Source organism: Python bivittatus, unplaced genomic scaffold, assembly GCF_059951505.1.
Source record: "Python bivittatus isolate LINGU-HERP-01145 unplaced genomic scaffold, Pbiv_v1 ctg000070_np1212, whole genome shotgun sequence".
Taxonomy (NCBI): domain Eukaryota; kingdom Metazoa; phylum Chordata; class Lepidosauria; order Squamata; family Pythonidae; genus Python; species Python bivittatus.
The window spans coordinates 38,610,499-38,627,038 of NW_028277034.1; the positions used below are offsets into that span (position 1 = coordinate 38,610,499).

At 37.9% G+C, this 16,540-nt stretch overlaps 1 protein-coding gene across 3 annotated transcripts in view; it reads right to left on the bottom strand.

Moving 5' to 3' along the window:
• Positions 1 to 16,540, bottom strand: part of NPNT (nephronectin) — a 65,453-nt gene that overhangs the window by 44,558 nt on the left and 4,355 nt on the right. For all 3 annotated transcript variants that reach the window (XM_025169757.2, XM_007433103.3, XM_007433104.3), the window contains exon 2: positions 10,907 to 11,007. In XM_025169757.2, the coding sequence (XP_025025525.2) occupies positions 10,907 to 11,007 (101 nt within the window). The remainder of the gene's footprint in view (positions 1 to 10,906; positions 11,008 to 16,540) is intronic.

A 16,540-nucleotide genomic window follows, 5' to 3' on the forward strand; every position in this document is an offset into this window, starting at 1 on the left:
TACTGTTAAGTAATCCATGTTCTCTACATTTCTCTAGCAATTCTTCTACTGATGTTAACTCTAACCTACCTTTGCATTTTTGATCTACAATCAGCAGAAACATAAAAACTCAGAATAGGTTAGAAAGGCATGAAGGGGTATAGCAAATGCTGTTGCTCTAATCCAGACATAGCTGTATTTCTGTTCCTTTTCTTCAATGCCTTTGATTTCTTCCGTTTACTATTCATTACTTCATATCTGTACTTTGCATAGTGTTGTCTATGCCCAAAGGGAATAGTGTGATACGTATGTATGTATGTATGTATGTATGTATGTATGTATGTATGTATCCTATTTCCTGGAAGAAAATGAAGCTAAATTAAATGTTTTTATTTATGGCCACTCAGTTAATAGTCATGCCTGATAATATTAACTTCAAGATGTGTAATCCAAACTGCCAGCCTCGCTATACTATGAAAAGATGGCTGTTTTGGGGGAGTGATTTTGGCTGGGTTGCTTCTGCCTTAAGGAACCAAGCTGGCCCCAGAATGGCATATTTGACCTAAATAAAACCTCTAACTATTTACCACATGGAAAACAACAACCAAAAAAAAATTTTTTTTTTGAAAAGTATCCAGAAATGCAAATTCCCAAGCGGTCAGCCTTCCCAGTCTTTTATAAAAGGCAAAATTCCAATTATATTTTTGAGGATATAGAATTTCATCTTGCTGAGCTAAAGAGTGCTATGTGCCCTGGGGATTTTCATATTAACCACATCAAATTTTGCCACTTGGATTTTCTTTCACTTTAATGGAGCAGTGTTGGTTACTGAATTGAAAATAGGTTTACTCTCTCCTTTCCCCATAGGTACATCAATTAACCAGGCTTCTTTGTTTAATCATGCATACCTATATGGACCTGTGGCTCTTAGAGCAGTTTTCCATGATCTAATCCTCTGGGTATCTTGCAGTTCAATTTCTATAATCCTCAAGGGAATTGTGAGAGTTGATTCCCACAAAATATTTGAGGTACAAAGACCTATTTTATAGCAGGAGCAGGCAGTTTTGGGTAATTGGAACCACACATAATAGTTTTGAGAAAGGCTGCAAAGGGCAGGATGATGTAAATTAGGTATACAAAGATGCAAAGCAGGTGAGCTTCTCATTTTCTGGTTTTGTCCAGGCTGGGCAAGTGGGTCCTCCCTTTTCTCAAACTGTGTTAAATATTTCAAACCTATAGAACCATTTTGATGTACTTTCTGTCTGAAAATGGTGGAAAAGTGAAATCTAGTGATGTATTTGGATGAGTTTCTGGGTGCTGAAAAAAAAAGGGGGGGATCTTGGTCTGTATGTGACTTGGGATCATAGGTTGTCTACCCCTAAGTGAAAGTGAGGAAGTAAGATCTGTAACTTCACTTCATCTCTCAATTTCTCACTAGTTCTGAAGAAAACTAGAAGGGAACATAGCTATGTATCATGGTGTCAGGTCGTTGGAAGAAGGACAAGATGAAAATGTAGTCAAAATATAGACAATTGAAGAAATATTAATGGAGCTGATGACTTTTATTTTAAATAATGTCACACATTTAGGCAGCACTGAATGGAGCCTACACTAGCATCCAAGGATGGTGGTGGAGTGAAATGGTGGTCAGAGACTATTTCAAAGAATGCTGGCTTGCTTCCAGCTTCAAGTGTTCCAGCTCCTGTTACTGTAGAGCTCATTATGATCTTCCCTGATCTTAAGGAAGGCATGAGTAAGCCATAAAAGAGGGATTTGGACAAGAGATTACACACAGAGAGAAGAAAGCATGCGAAAGAAACTCAAAATAATCCTGCCTTGATTTTGTTTAGTATAAGATGGAATAGACAAAAATTTGGGCACGCTTTCAAGTTTCTGTTGTTATACCCTATAACAATAAAGTAGCATTCCTTGAATCCCTGAGGTGTCTGTTTCTTGACCCATCTACCTTGAACGGCTGATATTAGCTTAGTAAGATAACCAGTAGTAGTTAGAATAAATTTCATCCACTGGCAAAATAAGATAAAGCAGAATTAAAAAATGCAAAATCAGGGAATCTCACATTTTGCTAAAATTTGGTAAGCTGCTGTAGTTAGTGATGACCACAATTGTTCTGCTTCCCTGATCTGTTTCTGAGGTTAAATTGAGCTTCAAAGCAAATATAGAGCTACTGAAGTATAATGCAAGATTTGAGAAGATTCTCCTTCCAGCTCTGTGCTGGAAACATGCTTATTATATTACATGTCTTTGTGCACTTCCCAGGGAAAAAATAAGGGATGATACAATTGCTAAACCATATAATGTATAGGAGCTGCAAAATCCAATTTTTCTTTTACACGCAATTTTGGTTTCTTTGATGTGTGCATGCTGTTTTAAATGGGAATTTCTCTAAAATTCTTTTCTTCTTTGAAATAATTTCAAGAGCAAATTTTCTTTCATCAGTGTCACTGAGAACTAGTAAAAAATAGGCAGGATAATTTTCACAATTGGCACATGTTTAAATATCAAATATTAACATTACCATTGGTTTTGCAGGTATCTACTTTTAACCATTGCATAAATGGTCTGTCGGATTGAGAAAATCCAGATCTAGTGTCTCTATGCAGAATCTGTATACTCAGCTAGTGACCCATTCAACGCTGGCATAAGCCAAATTAATCTAAAGTATTCAGGGATTACAGTATATTGGGGCTGTGTTTGTTTGCTTGCTTTTTTTAAGTTACTTTCCTTATATATCAGCTCTATTAAAATAAAGGCCTTTTATCCATTTCCTTCATGGGAAGCAATTAACTATAAGAAACCATTTGAAATTGGATATCAGACACCCAAAATGATGATAGATCTCACTGACTGTATGCAGTAAGATGTATTTTCCAGCTCAACACAGTAGAAAATTCAGAATTAAAATTAAGCGAAAACTTCCTTTTTAGATTCAGTGTAAATGCTGACAGCAAGAGAATAACTGGATGCCAATTGCCTCTGTATAATATGCAAAGTCTGAATCAAAATTTAGTCTGCAGGATTTTTTAACAGTCCTGCTTTCTTCTGCTACCTGATGTCTATGTACATCTTCATGGATTGCAATTTTTCTCTGGAGGGAACTGTGATGATTTCCCCAAAGCTGCTTACAGATGTCATTCTCTAGGATTCAGAGTCCCTTCTAGGAACCTCTAAAACTGATTAATCTTGACTGAGAAATAGATACATCCTGTCTCCAGTGTGCCTATATCCACAGACTCTTACCACAGAAATGTGTACTCATAAACCCAAATTAAGCCTCCAGGACACAGGTCTGCTCTCACACTGCAGTTGGCAAGGTTCTTTCTTGAACTTTAGTGAAGTTACTATCAAACAAATCTTTCTAGCCATTCCAAAGAACATTTTAAAATCAGAGCAGGCTAGGCTGATATAGTATAAATAAACAGAACAGCCAAATAAAGTCTTTCTATAAGAAGTAACTGGGAGGTGGGGACTCAGGCTACGATCTTAATAGAGATTTTGCAAATAAGCAAAATGATTCCTCCTTCCTTATGTTATGTATCCAATGGCTTTTTTCCAGAATAATTTTTCCTGCTTTCCCAGGCACTTATGTATGCACCCACACCCATACCCAAAGAGCGATCCTCAATATGCCTGCCATTGACCTCTTTATCCTTAATTACCTTTAATTTAAAAGGGGGGGGGGAGTTGTTACACATGAGCAGAGCCCAGATTAATACCTTCCAACAGTTAACTGACTAAAATAGAGAATATATTTATATATTCAGAATCTTTCCACCCACCCATTTTATCCACTACAATGCTATTTTGATTTACTAGAAATCTGGGTGACCTGCACTACTAATAAGTTAAAATCCCAAGATAGTTTTAGTAGTTATTAATAACAGCTTTCACACACACACCTATCTATGTGAGTCACAGCTATCAATTTTAATTTGCCTGTGCACTGGCCTGTACCTACATCATACAGTCCTGTTTTTCCCTTTCCATCCTTTCAAAATCTTAGTTAAAACCAAACTCTGTAATCTTCGCCCTTTTCCTTAACTTTTGATCTTTATAGTCACATAAAGCTGGGGAACATTGGGAGTGAGCTCTTTCAGACAGCACTAATTCATTGCTAAAAGAAATAATAAAACTTGCTTTAACATTATAGGTTTTTATAATTAAACTGGTCCACAGATGGCTGTGCAGTGGTTAAAAATCAGAAGAAAGGATGTTATGGTGATCAGTGTCAGTCTGTGGTTTGTCACTGTACCCATCACCTGTTACTTTCTGGTGGTCATTGAGGAGGATGGCTTTGTTACATATTTGGCCAAGCTCCTAGGCCAAGCCCCCTCTTAAGACTAGAAGACCATGTTTCAGGTTTAATCCTTTGCATCTCTTGCTTTGAAGTCAATGAAATCCTTCCTTCTCTGAAGCTTCCAGTCTTGGAAAGCATAAGTGGAAGTTTCAGTACAGGTAGCCCTCAACTTACAACCATTTGTTTAGCGACAACAGCGCTAAGTTACAATAGTTGTGGCCAGTCCTTGCACTTACGACCGTCCCAGCATCCCCACAGTCACATGATCAAAATTTGGGCACTTGGCAACTGGCATGTATTTACAATGGTTGCAGCATCTCAAGGTCATGTGATCACTATTTGTGACCTTCACAGCCAGCTTCTGACAAGCAAAATGAACCTCCGCAAAAAATATCGTAAAATTGGGTGCAGTTGTGTGATGTCTTGCTTAATGACCACACTGCTTAACAATTAATTTTCCGGTCCCTATTGTGGTCATAAGTCAAGGACTACCTGTAGTATGGAGGTAGGAAGGAAAAATCCCTTAAAACATCTTCCCTTTTGACACTAATCCACTATTCTATTTATAATTTTTAAAAATATTCATTATAAATCATACATTTTTTGCCATGAGTAACTTGGCTTCTCATAGGAAATGGGTTGGTGGTAGACATGCAAATAAGTCTGAGATGAAGATAAGAGTGATTGCTGCTCCTGCTTTTACAAAGACATCAACATGTCTCTTAAAATTCCATTCTATGCCAGTTGGGAAATGATGGAAGTTTTTCTCCAAAGCCTCCAGATGGGGATAGCTGATCTATGCAGTTCTGAGGAGACAGGGACATTAAGAGGACTGGGAAAACTACATTCCTGTGAAAGTTAGTAGGGGTTTCCTTCCTCTTTAGGTTTTCAGCTGTTATGTTCCACTTAGACTAGCAAAATAACAGAGGGAAAAGCAGACAGTCAGATGTGTGCAATTATGAGACAATTATACACATTTTAAGGCAAGAATCTAGGACTGAACTGAGCTTGAATCAGCCTCTGAACCTTGGCTCACCTTATTCCGATTGTTTTCTAACCAAACAGAAATAGCTTACTGAATAATAAAACCCACTACATCTACAAGTTGAAATCCTGAAAAACAGTAATAATAAAACTTACGGTCAGGACAAAGGCAAAGTAATCCACATAAATATATGGAATTAATCAGGATTGTCTATCAGGATTTAGTGAACTTCTCTGCAGTTAATTGTTTTCAGGATGATGAACCCACTGTACATAATGGAGATATATAATAATCTGTTCAGTAAAATTTAAAATTGGATCAACACTAGAATTTTCACACAGATTTTACTGTTCCAGTCATCATCAGCTTTGTGGAAAGACTAAGAAGACAGTGAAGTATCCAAAAATGAATTGAAAGTGAGGTGGAAACTATTCATACATGCATATAAGAAAGTAAAGATAAAGTATCCAGTATTTCCATTTCTTTTAATAAGAAAAAAATCAAATACTGCTGCCTTCCTCTTGAGCTGCATACAGGAATTAAATTGTGATATAAACATGCAACATATAAACACCTTAGTCAGGGCTGTGGCCTCTTAATTTAAATACACACACACAGAGGGAGAGGGAGAGGGAGAGGGAGAGGGGAAGGAAGGAAGGAAGGAAGGAAGGAAGGAAGGAAGGAAGGAAGGAAGGAAGGAAGGAAGGGAGGGAGGGAGGGAGGGAGGGAGGGAGGGAGTACTGAGAACTTTATCTTCACATGTTACTGGAACTAAACTGAATGGGTAAAATCCAAATGGATTCTAATACATGTATCGACCTTGGAATTTCCTATTGTCAGCAAACAGAATCCAGAGAGTCTGTAATGCCAGACAATATCATCATTTAATTTAATTAAATTTAGTTTAATTTGCTGTGCTTCCAATTATTATTTTTCTCCATACTTAATTTGTCCTAAGTTTGGCTTGTGGCTTTCAAATTACTTGCTGCCTAACAATTGCAAGGCAACTGAGCTGAAAAGGGTTAATAAGAATGTACACTATCTGCATCAGAGCTCATAATAAGAGTTTAGTCCTTTATTTCTCTGTTCTAGTGCATTATTGTTTCTAGGTTGTTCTTTTGAGCATATTTGTGAAAATAGCTTCTTAAGAATAGTAAGAGGTCAAAGAAACATGGAAAAAGCAAACATGCCAGTCCAAATGGCAGGATGATTCCTGTGCAGACATGGCAAACTGGTAAATTTATTCAGGGACTGTTGTAAGAGAACACTTCAAAGCTTAGATCACAATCTCTTAAAGTTTCTCAAGACATTGTGACAGATGTTGAGAGAAACCTAGCACTGACTTCCCTGGGATGACCTGAAAGAGGATAATTAATCAAAGATATTAAATAGGATGAGATGCTGACTTGTCCAGCTGTTCACAATATCTTCTACAATAGCTAATGCAAACATCTTTTAGCAGAGTAATCACTAGTGATCAAGAAACAGTATTTCACTTGTCATCTAGCTGGTACTCATGGTCAACAAGGTATCTGTGGACAACTTTGGTATCTTTCCTATCCCATTCTACTTTTCAATATTTTAAAATATTGTTTTAATGTTAAATAAATGTTAAAAGGAATCTGTCATTCTGCAAAGCAAAGCACAACCCCAGAATTGGATTCCATATAAGCTCCATATGAAGTCTTAGAAATTAAAAACGGTGAATGATTCTAGGCCAGTATTTTCTTTGTAAAATGACGGATTAGTTAATAGTTGGTAGTGATTATCCTGCAGAGGTAGACAGGACAGCAGAGAACAACTTCACCAGTTTGCCTTCTAATGGATTGGTCTTCTGAGGCTGGCTGCATCAGCTGTGATAACCATTTTGTGAATGGGTGTACCATTCCTTTGATGACAGAAGGTAGTCTTCAAATGTCAAATATATCTACTGGGTCCAAAAGATTGGAGTTCTCTGGTCCTTTGCTGGAAAGGATAATATTACAACTGGATGGACTTGTAGTCTGGCTAAATCAACCATTTCCAACCTCCACCTAATAATCTACTTACTTATTTAGCATTTTAAAGAAGAGACATAAACAAACATAAAAAGAGATGAGAAAAAGATAAGATACAGATTAACAAACATAAGATGCAAAGTTATTCTAGACACTGAAGCATAGTCTCACAACTTAGCCTTTTGCCACCCTGTCGGGGTTATTGGGTAGGTAGAAATTCTGGGAACTTCAGTCCCCGTACATGTGGAATTTACCAAGTTGGGGAAGGCTAGACTACACACTAAGACTAAATTTACCTTTGGTTATAGATGGTTCTTGCAACTACAGCATTATATAGCTCAATACATCCAGAGGAATCCTTGCAAAGATTTACAACACCTTTGCAGATCTCAGATTCTGCTGCCAGAGATTGCTTTTATAAGAAGTGAGGTGTTGATTCAGAGAAAGAGTTTAACCGCTATTAATTTCAGTGAGATCTCAATAAGAAAATAGAGAAATAGAGAGACACTCAAAAGAATACTTTGCTATTGTATAATAGCAACAACAAAGACACAGTATTTTAATGTAAAACCAACTAGTCATTATCCAGGTATTATTGGGAAAGCACCTGAAAGAAAAACTATGAATATATATAATTTGTTTAGTGCCCCACCTAAGCGACTGAAGGACTCTTTCCATCCCATAGCACAATAGGTATTTTTCTTATGGAGCCAAGGTTGCATATTAACTTTAAAATGATGTGCTATGTCTTAGGCAGGCTACTGCAGAATGCCAAAACCTGCAGCTTGGTTGCTAAGAAAGGACTGCTGCTGCTTAGATAGTTTGCTCTAAAGCTCCAAAAAATCAGTCACATATGGTAAGGAAAGATTATGCCCCCCATCTTTGATGTTATCAGTTTGAGCAAGTGATATAGAGATGCACATTTCACATCTGCTTCATGACTCATTCACCATGGTGAATGGGGCCCAGCCTGTTCTGGATATTTTAAATCATATATTTTATGAACATTTTAAATCATATATACCATAAGCCAGGGTTCCTTAACCTCAGCAACTTTAAGATGGGTGGACTTCAACTCCCAGAATTCCCCAGCCAGCCAAGTCCACCCATCTTAAAGTTGCTGAGGTTGAGGAACCCTGCCATAAGCAATCAGATTCCCAGTCTAGTATACCTATTGATACAGGTTTCTTATTAAAAGATACAGTGAATTTTAGCCATTTTTTCTGTTGATAGATATGTTGTTTGACCACAATAATCCAAGCTCTAGTAATCTCCAATCTATAGTACTGCCATGTGTACCACCAGGGCCTACTTTTAAAAATGGTTTGGAAATTGTAGTTGGTCACAATGAATCCCCAAGTTTATTGATGCAATTGAATGCTTTAATCATGCTGTATCCCTTGTGTGTCAGATAAACAGTCTTCCAGCCCATTCTCTACAGATCTTAATTTATAAAGCCCTGGATGACTTTATTGTATACTTGGAGGACTGCCTTCTCCTTCCTTCCTTCCTGGTCAGCATCTCTGAATTTTAAGATCTTCTTTAGAGGCTTCAGTGTACCAAATAAGTACAAGTACCTCGTTTAACTATCACAATTGCAACTGGGAACTTGGTCATTAAATGACGCGATTGCCAAGTGAAGCCATGACTGTGCTTGTGATCTTACTTCAGCTTTCCTTTGTTTTACGGACCTGCGAAGGTTGTAAATGCAAGGACTGATTTCAAAGTTACTTTTTCATCACCGTCATAACTGCAAATGGTCACTGTCTGAGGCAGTCGCTAAGCGAGGACTACCTGTAAAGAGTTAGCTGAGTACATGAAATAGGCCTTTGTGGGATAGGCACTTGGTCCAGTGAAATCATTTTTAATCTATGCAGTCACTTTGAATAATATCTTACTCGAACCTTTTCAATTTATATTTAGATAATTTATATTATCTAAAAGGCATGTTTAATTTCAAATATTTTCTATTTGTTTCCACAGAGCCTAAATAATCACTGTTATAGATGGTTTATATAAATACGATACATGTGGCTTGAAAAATATCTGACACTTGCTCATGCTGGATTTTTTTAAAAAGGATGTATTGTTTCAATAAAAATGCTACTGGATCAGATAGATGCATTCCAATTTATTTCTAGTTAGTTCTCATCAGTTGCACTACAGTATTCTGCTATCCTAGACAAGTCTAAACAGCAGTTAGCTCCTGTGAGTACATTTAGATAACTTTACAGAAAATAATATTCAGGCAGCACCACAACTAGGAAATCACACACAAGGACACACACAAAATGCAAGCATTCCCACCCTCTCATACACTCAAATACATATATGTGTGTATGTGGGGAATAAGCAAACATTAAGTGGATTAATATGCTTTTTCTGTACCTTTTTTCCTTCTCTTTTTAGTTCTTCCTCTTTTTTTCCTTTAACTTTTCATTTATTTTAAGAGGTTTACATTGCCGGATTTACATTTAACTTAATTTGTAATTTGGAGGAGAGGCTAAAAATAAAAAGAGGAAAATTGGGGGGAAGAAGGCGAAAGAGGAAAAAAGGCATTACTGAGTGGTTAAGTGTTTTAAATTCAGACTGATTTCAGTAGGACAATTAATCTTATAGGCAGTTTGTTTCATTTTTTTTTTAAATGAGAGATGCAGTTTCTAATTCTGAATTGCACCCATATACGTTTATAGTTCGTGAACAAAATCCTGATAGAAGGCAACTGCCAAGGATCAATCAACAAAGCAATAGATGTATTAATTTGGGCAAGAGAAAAGCTGAATTTTGCCACACATGTGTCACACTACTGTACAAGTAACTATTCATTATAATACTGAAGACAGATTGACATTTTAAGAAATATACTTTTTATGAGGATGAAGAAAACTTCTATAGTGTGCTAGACGCTTATGACTGGCATATGCTTCATAATGTGGGAATGTATGAAGTTCATGCATCTACCTTTGCAACGATTTGTCAAAAGCACAAATAACCAATGTAAGTATTTGCAGGATGAAGACCTATAACTGATTTCACAATACAATTGTCTTAACTCAACTGATAGCCAGCATTTCTGTATCCTTATCACTTCCCTAGCTTCTAACCTACATTTTCAGAGTGGCAGTTGATAGTGTTGATAGGACAATGAGAAAGTGAGAATGTTATTAATAAATGAACCACTGCAGGACACTGTCAGGATAAAGAGAAAGATGAAAACTGAACTGGATTTGTTTTTGTTGCAGTTTTTAAAATATTGGTTAGGATATTTCCAAAATATTTCATTTAAGGAGCAGTTGCCCACAAACAGAACATAAGAACTGAACAGTTAATGTTCAAATAAAAATTAATTGGGTAATTAAAACTGGACAAAGACAGACCAAATTTAATGCTGAAGGGGGGGGGAAAGAAAAATGGTTGATTCCATTGTTTATTTCGGCCACTTATGGGACTGTTTGCATGGATACTTGGAGTTAACGGCCAGGGTTTTTAGCCTGTCAGTGTCCCTCCAGGAAAAAGCAATAGCCCGAATATATTATAAGCCCTACATCAGGTGAGCGTCCATGATTTCAGGAAAGCTATTACTAGAGAGGAGAAATGGCTCCAAGCCCCAGCAGTGGTGATACTCACGTTGGCATTGGCCCCACGAGTGGCGAGCCCAGCCCCAGCAGCAATCCACTCTGCTCCCAAAACGGCACAATCCAGCCGAGGAAAGGATCTGCCTGGGCCACCTGCATCAGCACCAAAAATAAGCTTTAACGAGTAAGCCCAATGACTCGGTTCACATAAGTTACAGGTGGTTGAACTAGGCCAGTGTTGTCCAAATTTGGCCACTTTAAGATGAGTGGACTTCAACTCCCAGAATTCCCCAGCCAGCATGAGAGTTGAAGTCCACTCATCTTAAAGTGGCCAAGTTTGGACCACACTGAACTAGGCTGAACTGAATAAGCCTCCGCTGGCTGGGTTCACACAACATGCTAACTTATGGTTTAGAAACCAAATTGCTGGATTTACCCAACACACCAACCAGAACCATGGTTTAGTATAATGTGTGGATCCAGTTTTCATCCTGACTGAAAGGAAATGAGTGAATTATCTGGACCTTCTGTTCCATTACACTACACCAATATTTTGCCCAGTCTTTTTACTGAAAACTTTCAAGGAAGAAACCAAACAATGCATTTCTGGATGCTTATTGTGAACTTTTCTTCTTGCAGAACAGAGATCTTGCTGGTTAACTCCTGTATATGCCCTGTTGGGTGGCTGCGACATCAAGTAATGGGACACATGTTAAGAGGGTTATTGCAGATGTTAATACAATAGACAGAACTTTCAAACAATTTCATTGCATCCCAAATGCTATAATTTTTCATTGGAGTTGGTTCAGACATTCAGTCGTCGTTCATCAAACAATATTTTTAAGCTTCTAGATTTTATCATTATTTTGAAAGCATGTTTTTACTCTTGTCATCCAGGCAAGCCATCCTGAGACTATCTGTCAAAAGGTTTTCATATGATTTGGAACCACTGTTTCATCCCATCTTTAAAGGGTCAGAGAAACTATTATTGCCTCTTAGATCAATTTTTTTTTTTTGTTTCCCGTTCCTTCCATCTCTTCTTAGCTTAACACACCCAGTGCCGTGGGGGTATTACCATTGGAATCAAATCTTTATGGTGCTCTTTTGTATAGATAATTTAACAAAGTAAGTGGAAGCTTGATAAGGAGTCTTAAAACACAAGTCACATGGAAGCTGTTTTAGGCAATCAGCCTTTACTTGTAGCCATTCACCATAAAAATCAACAGTTCAATGGGAGGATATTTTCTAGCCATTTCCCCAGATCCAAAACTAGGATAATGCCAACGTTCTGTGTATTGTCCTGTATTCTAATTATATATTAGAAATACAGCATGCCAGAGTCCAGCCTTCTACTTGAGTCTGGAGTTTGGAGCTGAGTTGGAAAACTTGCCAACATGCTAAAGCTCACAGCTGTAATACATGTTCAAGATAAAGGCACCATGTCTGAGAAAAGGGCTAAAGTTATGGTGGCTACAAATACTTTGTAATGAAGTATTAATCTTTTGATTAGCAATATCAATATCCATTTGACTACCAATGCTATTCAAAGTTTGCACACCTCTCCTATTAAAGCACAACATGTTACTGTATAAAGTAGTAATAAAGTATCAAATCAAGTTGAGCATATCAACTGACCACATGGGATAAATAGTAATTACTCAACAAATTGTGAAAAGTGTAGTTAAAGGGCGAGCTTTATACTAAGATCCTATCTAACATATTTTCTTCTAGTCTGCATGACTTATTCCCTAATTTGCATCAAAGTTTTTCATCAAATTTTGACACATTATAGCTGTAGTAATTACATGCACATTCTTGCTTTTCAGCCCTCACTTTCAAATTTCATTTATCTGCATTCATGTTTAAACTTGAGCTGCAATCTTGTCAGCATGCTATTTCATCAACTTTCTGCTCAAATAATTAACTTCTGACTTATCCAGCTTATTAACTGAGATTTTTTTACTGTTTGATAGACCTATTTGATAGAAGCAATAGAAATTACATTTGGAACAGAGAGAAAACACATAAATCGTTCTTACAGTATTAGTCCAGCAATCTCTGTAAATATATATACAATAAGGATCAGATGGCAGCAAATTGGTACCTTCCAAATGCCTTGTATTCCCATAGTCCTCAACAGAGATGTGCCTTCTCCTGAGCCTTCATAGTATCTATTTATCCTTAGGAAACTACTTGTTTGAATTCAGAGACATCAGCACATATTCAAAATTGTCCATTCAGCTTACACAGGCAAAAGTACATTTGAAAACAGATTTCTGCCTGAGCATCCTACAGTTGCCAGAAAGCAAGAGCCATGGGCCTAACTTAGATGCTCATCCAAACCGTCAGGGTTTTGGAGGATTCTGATACAGAAGGTTCATTCAGTGAGTGTGTTGAAAACTGGGAAGCCATGCACACCCAGAAGTTCTTTGTGTAACAGCATCCCAGAATCCTCCCATATAATATATGTTAATAGCCAGATTTAAATGCTGGGCATCTTCCTCCTGCTTGTTTAAGTCAATGGGATTGAACTACTCGTTTCTCAGCCTAGAAAGTTTCTGTCATTTGGCTTTCTCTGGCATGAGAAACATGGATGTCCCGCCTCAGCTGCTTCAACAGTTATATTTCCTACCTCTCCATCTTCAATCCCCTTTCCCTTATGGATCTGAAGTTTCCAGGAAAATCTCCCTTCTTCTCCTTCTCTGGACAAAGGAGATTGGAAGTTACTATGCCACTCTTTCCATTTCCATTATTTTATCAACTGGAGCTGATAAAGCCTCTCCTACCCCTTTAGCCCTCTCAGTCCATCCCTGTTTCTGGCTGAGGATCTCTGAAAGGAAGAATTTCCATTGCTCCTTCTTTAGCTGGAGTGGAAAGGATTACAATAATAATAATTTATAAAATTTCTATGCCACTTGACTCTGGGTGGGATTTTCTCCCTTCCCCTCTTTCTACTCTCTCAAGCTGTCTCTCCTATTGGCCTGAGATCTCTGGAGAGAAGGGAATGTCCATTTCTTCTTCTGGGAAGAATCCCTCCGCCCCCCACACACACTCTTCTACCCTCTTGTCAGGCACTTGTCTATTCCAGAATTCATCCCTTCCATTCCAAGTGGGTTAGTCAGTGTGATGATACCTCCCCCTTCCCCAAACCAGTCCCCTTCTATCTCAGAATCAAAACTGCTAGCAGGCACCAAAGCTGAAAGATACAACCAATTAGGAGGTTTGGATTGGTGAGGGCATTACCAATGGAATTGTCAAAGGAGGCAATCCTCTGCTCTCTGCTATTTCTGCATGATTGATATGTGAAAGTACAAGCAAGGGTGCAGCTTCTTAAATGGTCATATGATGGAGAGTAATCTGGTAGAGAGCCAGGGGACAAAGGGAAGAATTTAGCAATTCAAGGGCCCTCCTAGTGATATCAGTTAGCAGAACATTTGTAAGAGGCTTTGGCTTGATTCAACTGATCTTTGAGGAGATACTGAGCTGTCTGCTATTCTGGAGAAAATGGAAGCCCTCTGGAAAGGGGACAATCAGGAAATATTAAGCAGCAGTCATGGATAATAACTATATCACCTAAAATTGCAACACTAGTGTATAGACATAAACTGACATATTAAATGCAAACTCAGTCACAGGTAAAAGATTATCTTACTGGTGGTTAAGACAGAAATGGAGAAATTCTGTTTCACCATCTGCATACAGATGATAGGCAAAAGATAATTGGAATTGTATAATCCAACAGATGAAACAAAATCATGCCATGAATTGTTGGCCTCTATCAGAAATTAAATGATTTCACAATATGTGGTTCTGGAAAATCTGTCGAATGAGCAGACAATCTCTTTGCCGAGCAGAGGGGAGACCATAACAGGAAATGAAATGGGCCATTTTGGAGGAAAAATAAAATACCACTAGAATGGCATCCAGGTCCTTGACATGAAGTCAGTCTGTAATAAAATCCAATGAAATTGTGTCTCAAGATCCCTGAAAGAGAGGAAGGGATGTAACAGTCCAGACAGTTTCTGGTAAGAGATTTGGCAAGGTGACAAGTGTAGCAAGAAGAAACACTGACTTTCACATACACTTTACTAAGGAGCCAGAAAAAGCCACAGAATCATAGAGAAGATATGTTGTTTTAAATAGACTGAAATGTCCAGAGCAGCAAGATTTCTTCCCACTTTGAAGAAAACATGGAAGGAGCTAGATGACAGAGTACCCTAAAAGCCATCCATTTGAGCCTGCATGTATGGGTCCTGCTATGGCACAGTATGCATGAGATCAGTTAGGGAAGGAGTCTTCCTTCTTGATCCAAGAAGGGGTAGGGTGGGGTGGAGGCTTGGTTTTTCAGGAGCAGAATGGATATGGGAAGAGGTCTACAGGGTAAGAAATAACTTGTGTGACAGAGGATCAGACTACTTGTTTGCAAGCTAGCAATATAAGAGATACAAAGATAGAATGGGAAAATAATTGTGCTTACCTGATTGGATGCTATATAGGTCTATGAGAAGTTTGTAAGTATTTCAAATTCCTATGGTCAATTTGAACCTCAATAGAATGTGTTGTGCCTTCAGAGATGACAGCAATTGGAGTTCCAGTGTTGAAAAGCATCCTTGATAGCCAAAGGTTTCTTATTAAAAGAAACATAAGTTTGCTTGGCAGAAAAAGATTTGGGAAGAAAAATGCACAGGAGAGCAAGCTATCATTAAACTTTTGATCAGAGTACAGCACTCAAGGCAAAATCAGAAGTACCAGACAAAGCCACAGAGAGACATATGGGATCCGAATAATGGAGGATATATTGAAAAGTGAATGTTCATTTGAATAAAACAAAGGCTTGTTGGATCTCAGAAGCCCGCCTTTCTTGGCAAGACATGTGAGCAGTGTATGTACGGCAGCAAAATTAGCAAAAATTTAAGATAAAAAAACAACAATGTCCAATAAAGGCCTGAATAGCATATGTATTGTACAGGGTGGAGGATTCCCAAAATAAGTCCATCTTTAACTGCATCCATCTGAAATCTCTTTGAGGAAATATAGTAGCCTAAACAGGCAGATCAAAGCAAAGGCACATTTATCCAACATAGCTTAGAGCGTGTGATTGTGAAGTCCATACTTGTCTCATGTGGAGAGTGGAATCCTCAGAGTAAATAAGCAAATTACCCAAAAAATGATCCAAAAGGTGTCCAGTATGTCTTGAGAAATATGTTCATAAATCTCATGAAGACTGAGGAAGAACTATCCAAGCTAAATGATATTACCAAACATTTAAACTTTCAGTAATGGGTATCAAAGGGAATTAGATGTTTGTGCCCCTCTTTCATGTCAATCAGTTTGAAAGCTCCTCTGAGATATGATGTGTACATTTTGTAGCATTCCATGATCTGAGAAAGAAGGGGAAGAGGATTGTGCTTACTAAAAGGTACAGAGTCCAGGAGTTGGTAACAATGAACTACATGAAAGGCAGGAGCACTGACAGGAGAAGAAAATGGGCAGATAAAGTTTTTCTGCAAGTTCTCATTAATAAATGAGGTACCTGGTTGTCTTTCACAAATGTGAAGTGTTGTGAGAATCTGAGCTCCAGGAATAAGACTGAAAGTACAATCACAAAACTGATGGGGTCAAGAGTCATTGCCTCCCCCATTTCCAAACACATCAACATTATTGTTTGTGAACTGCTCAGAGCAAC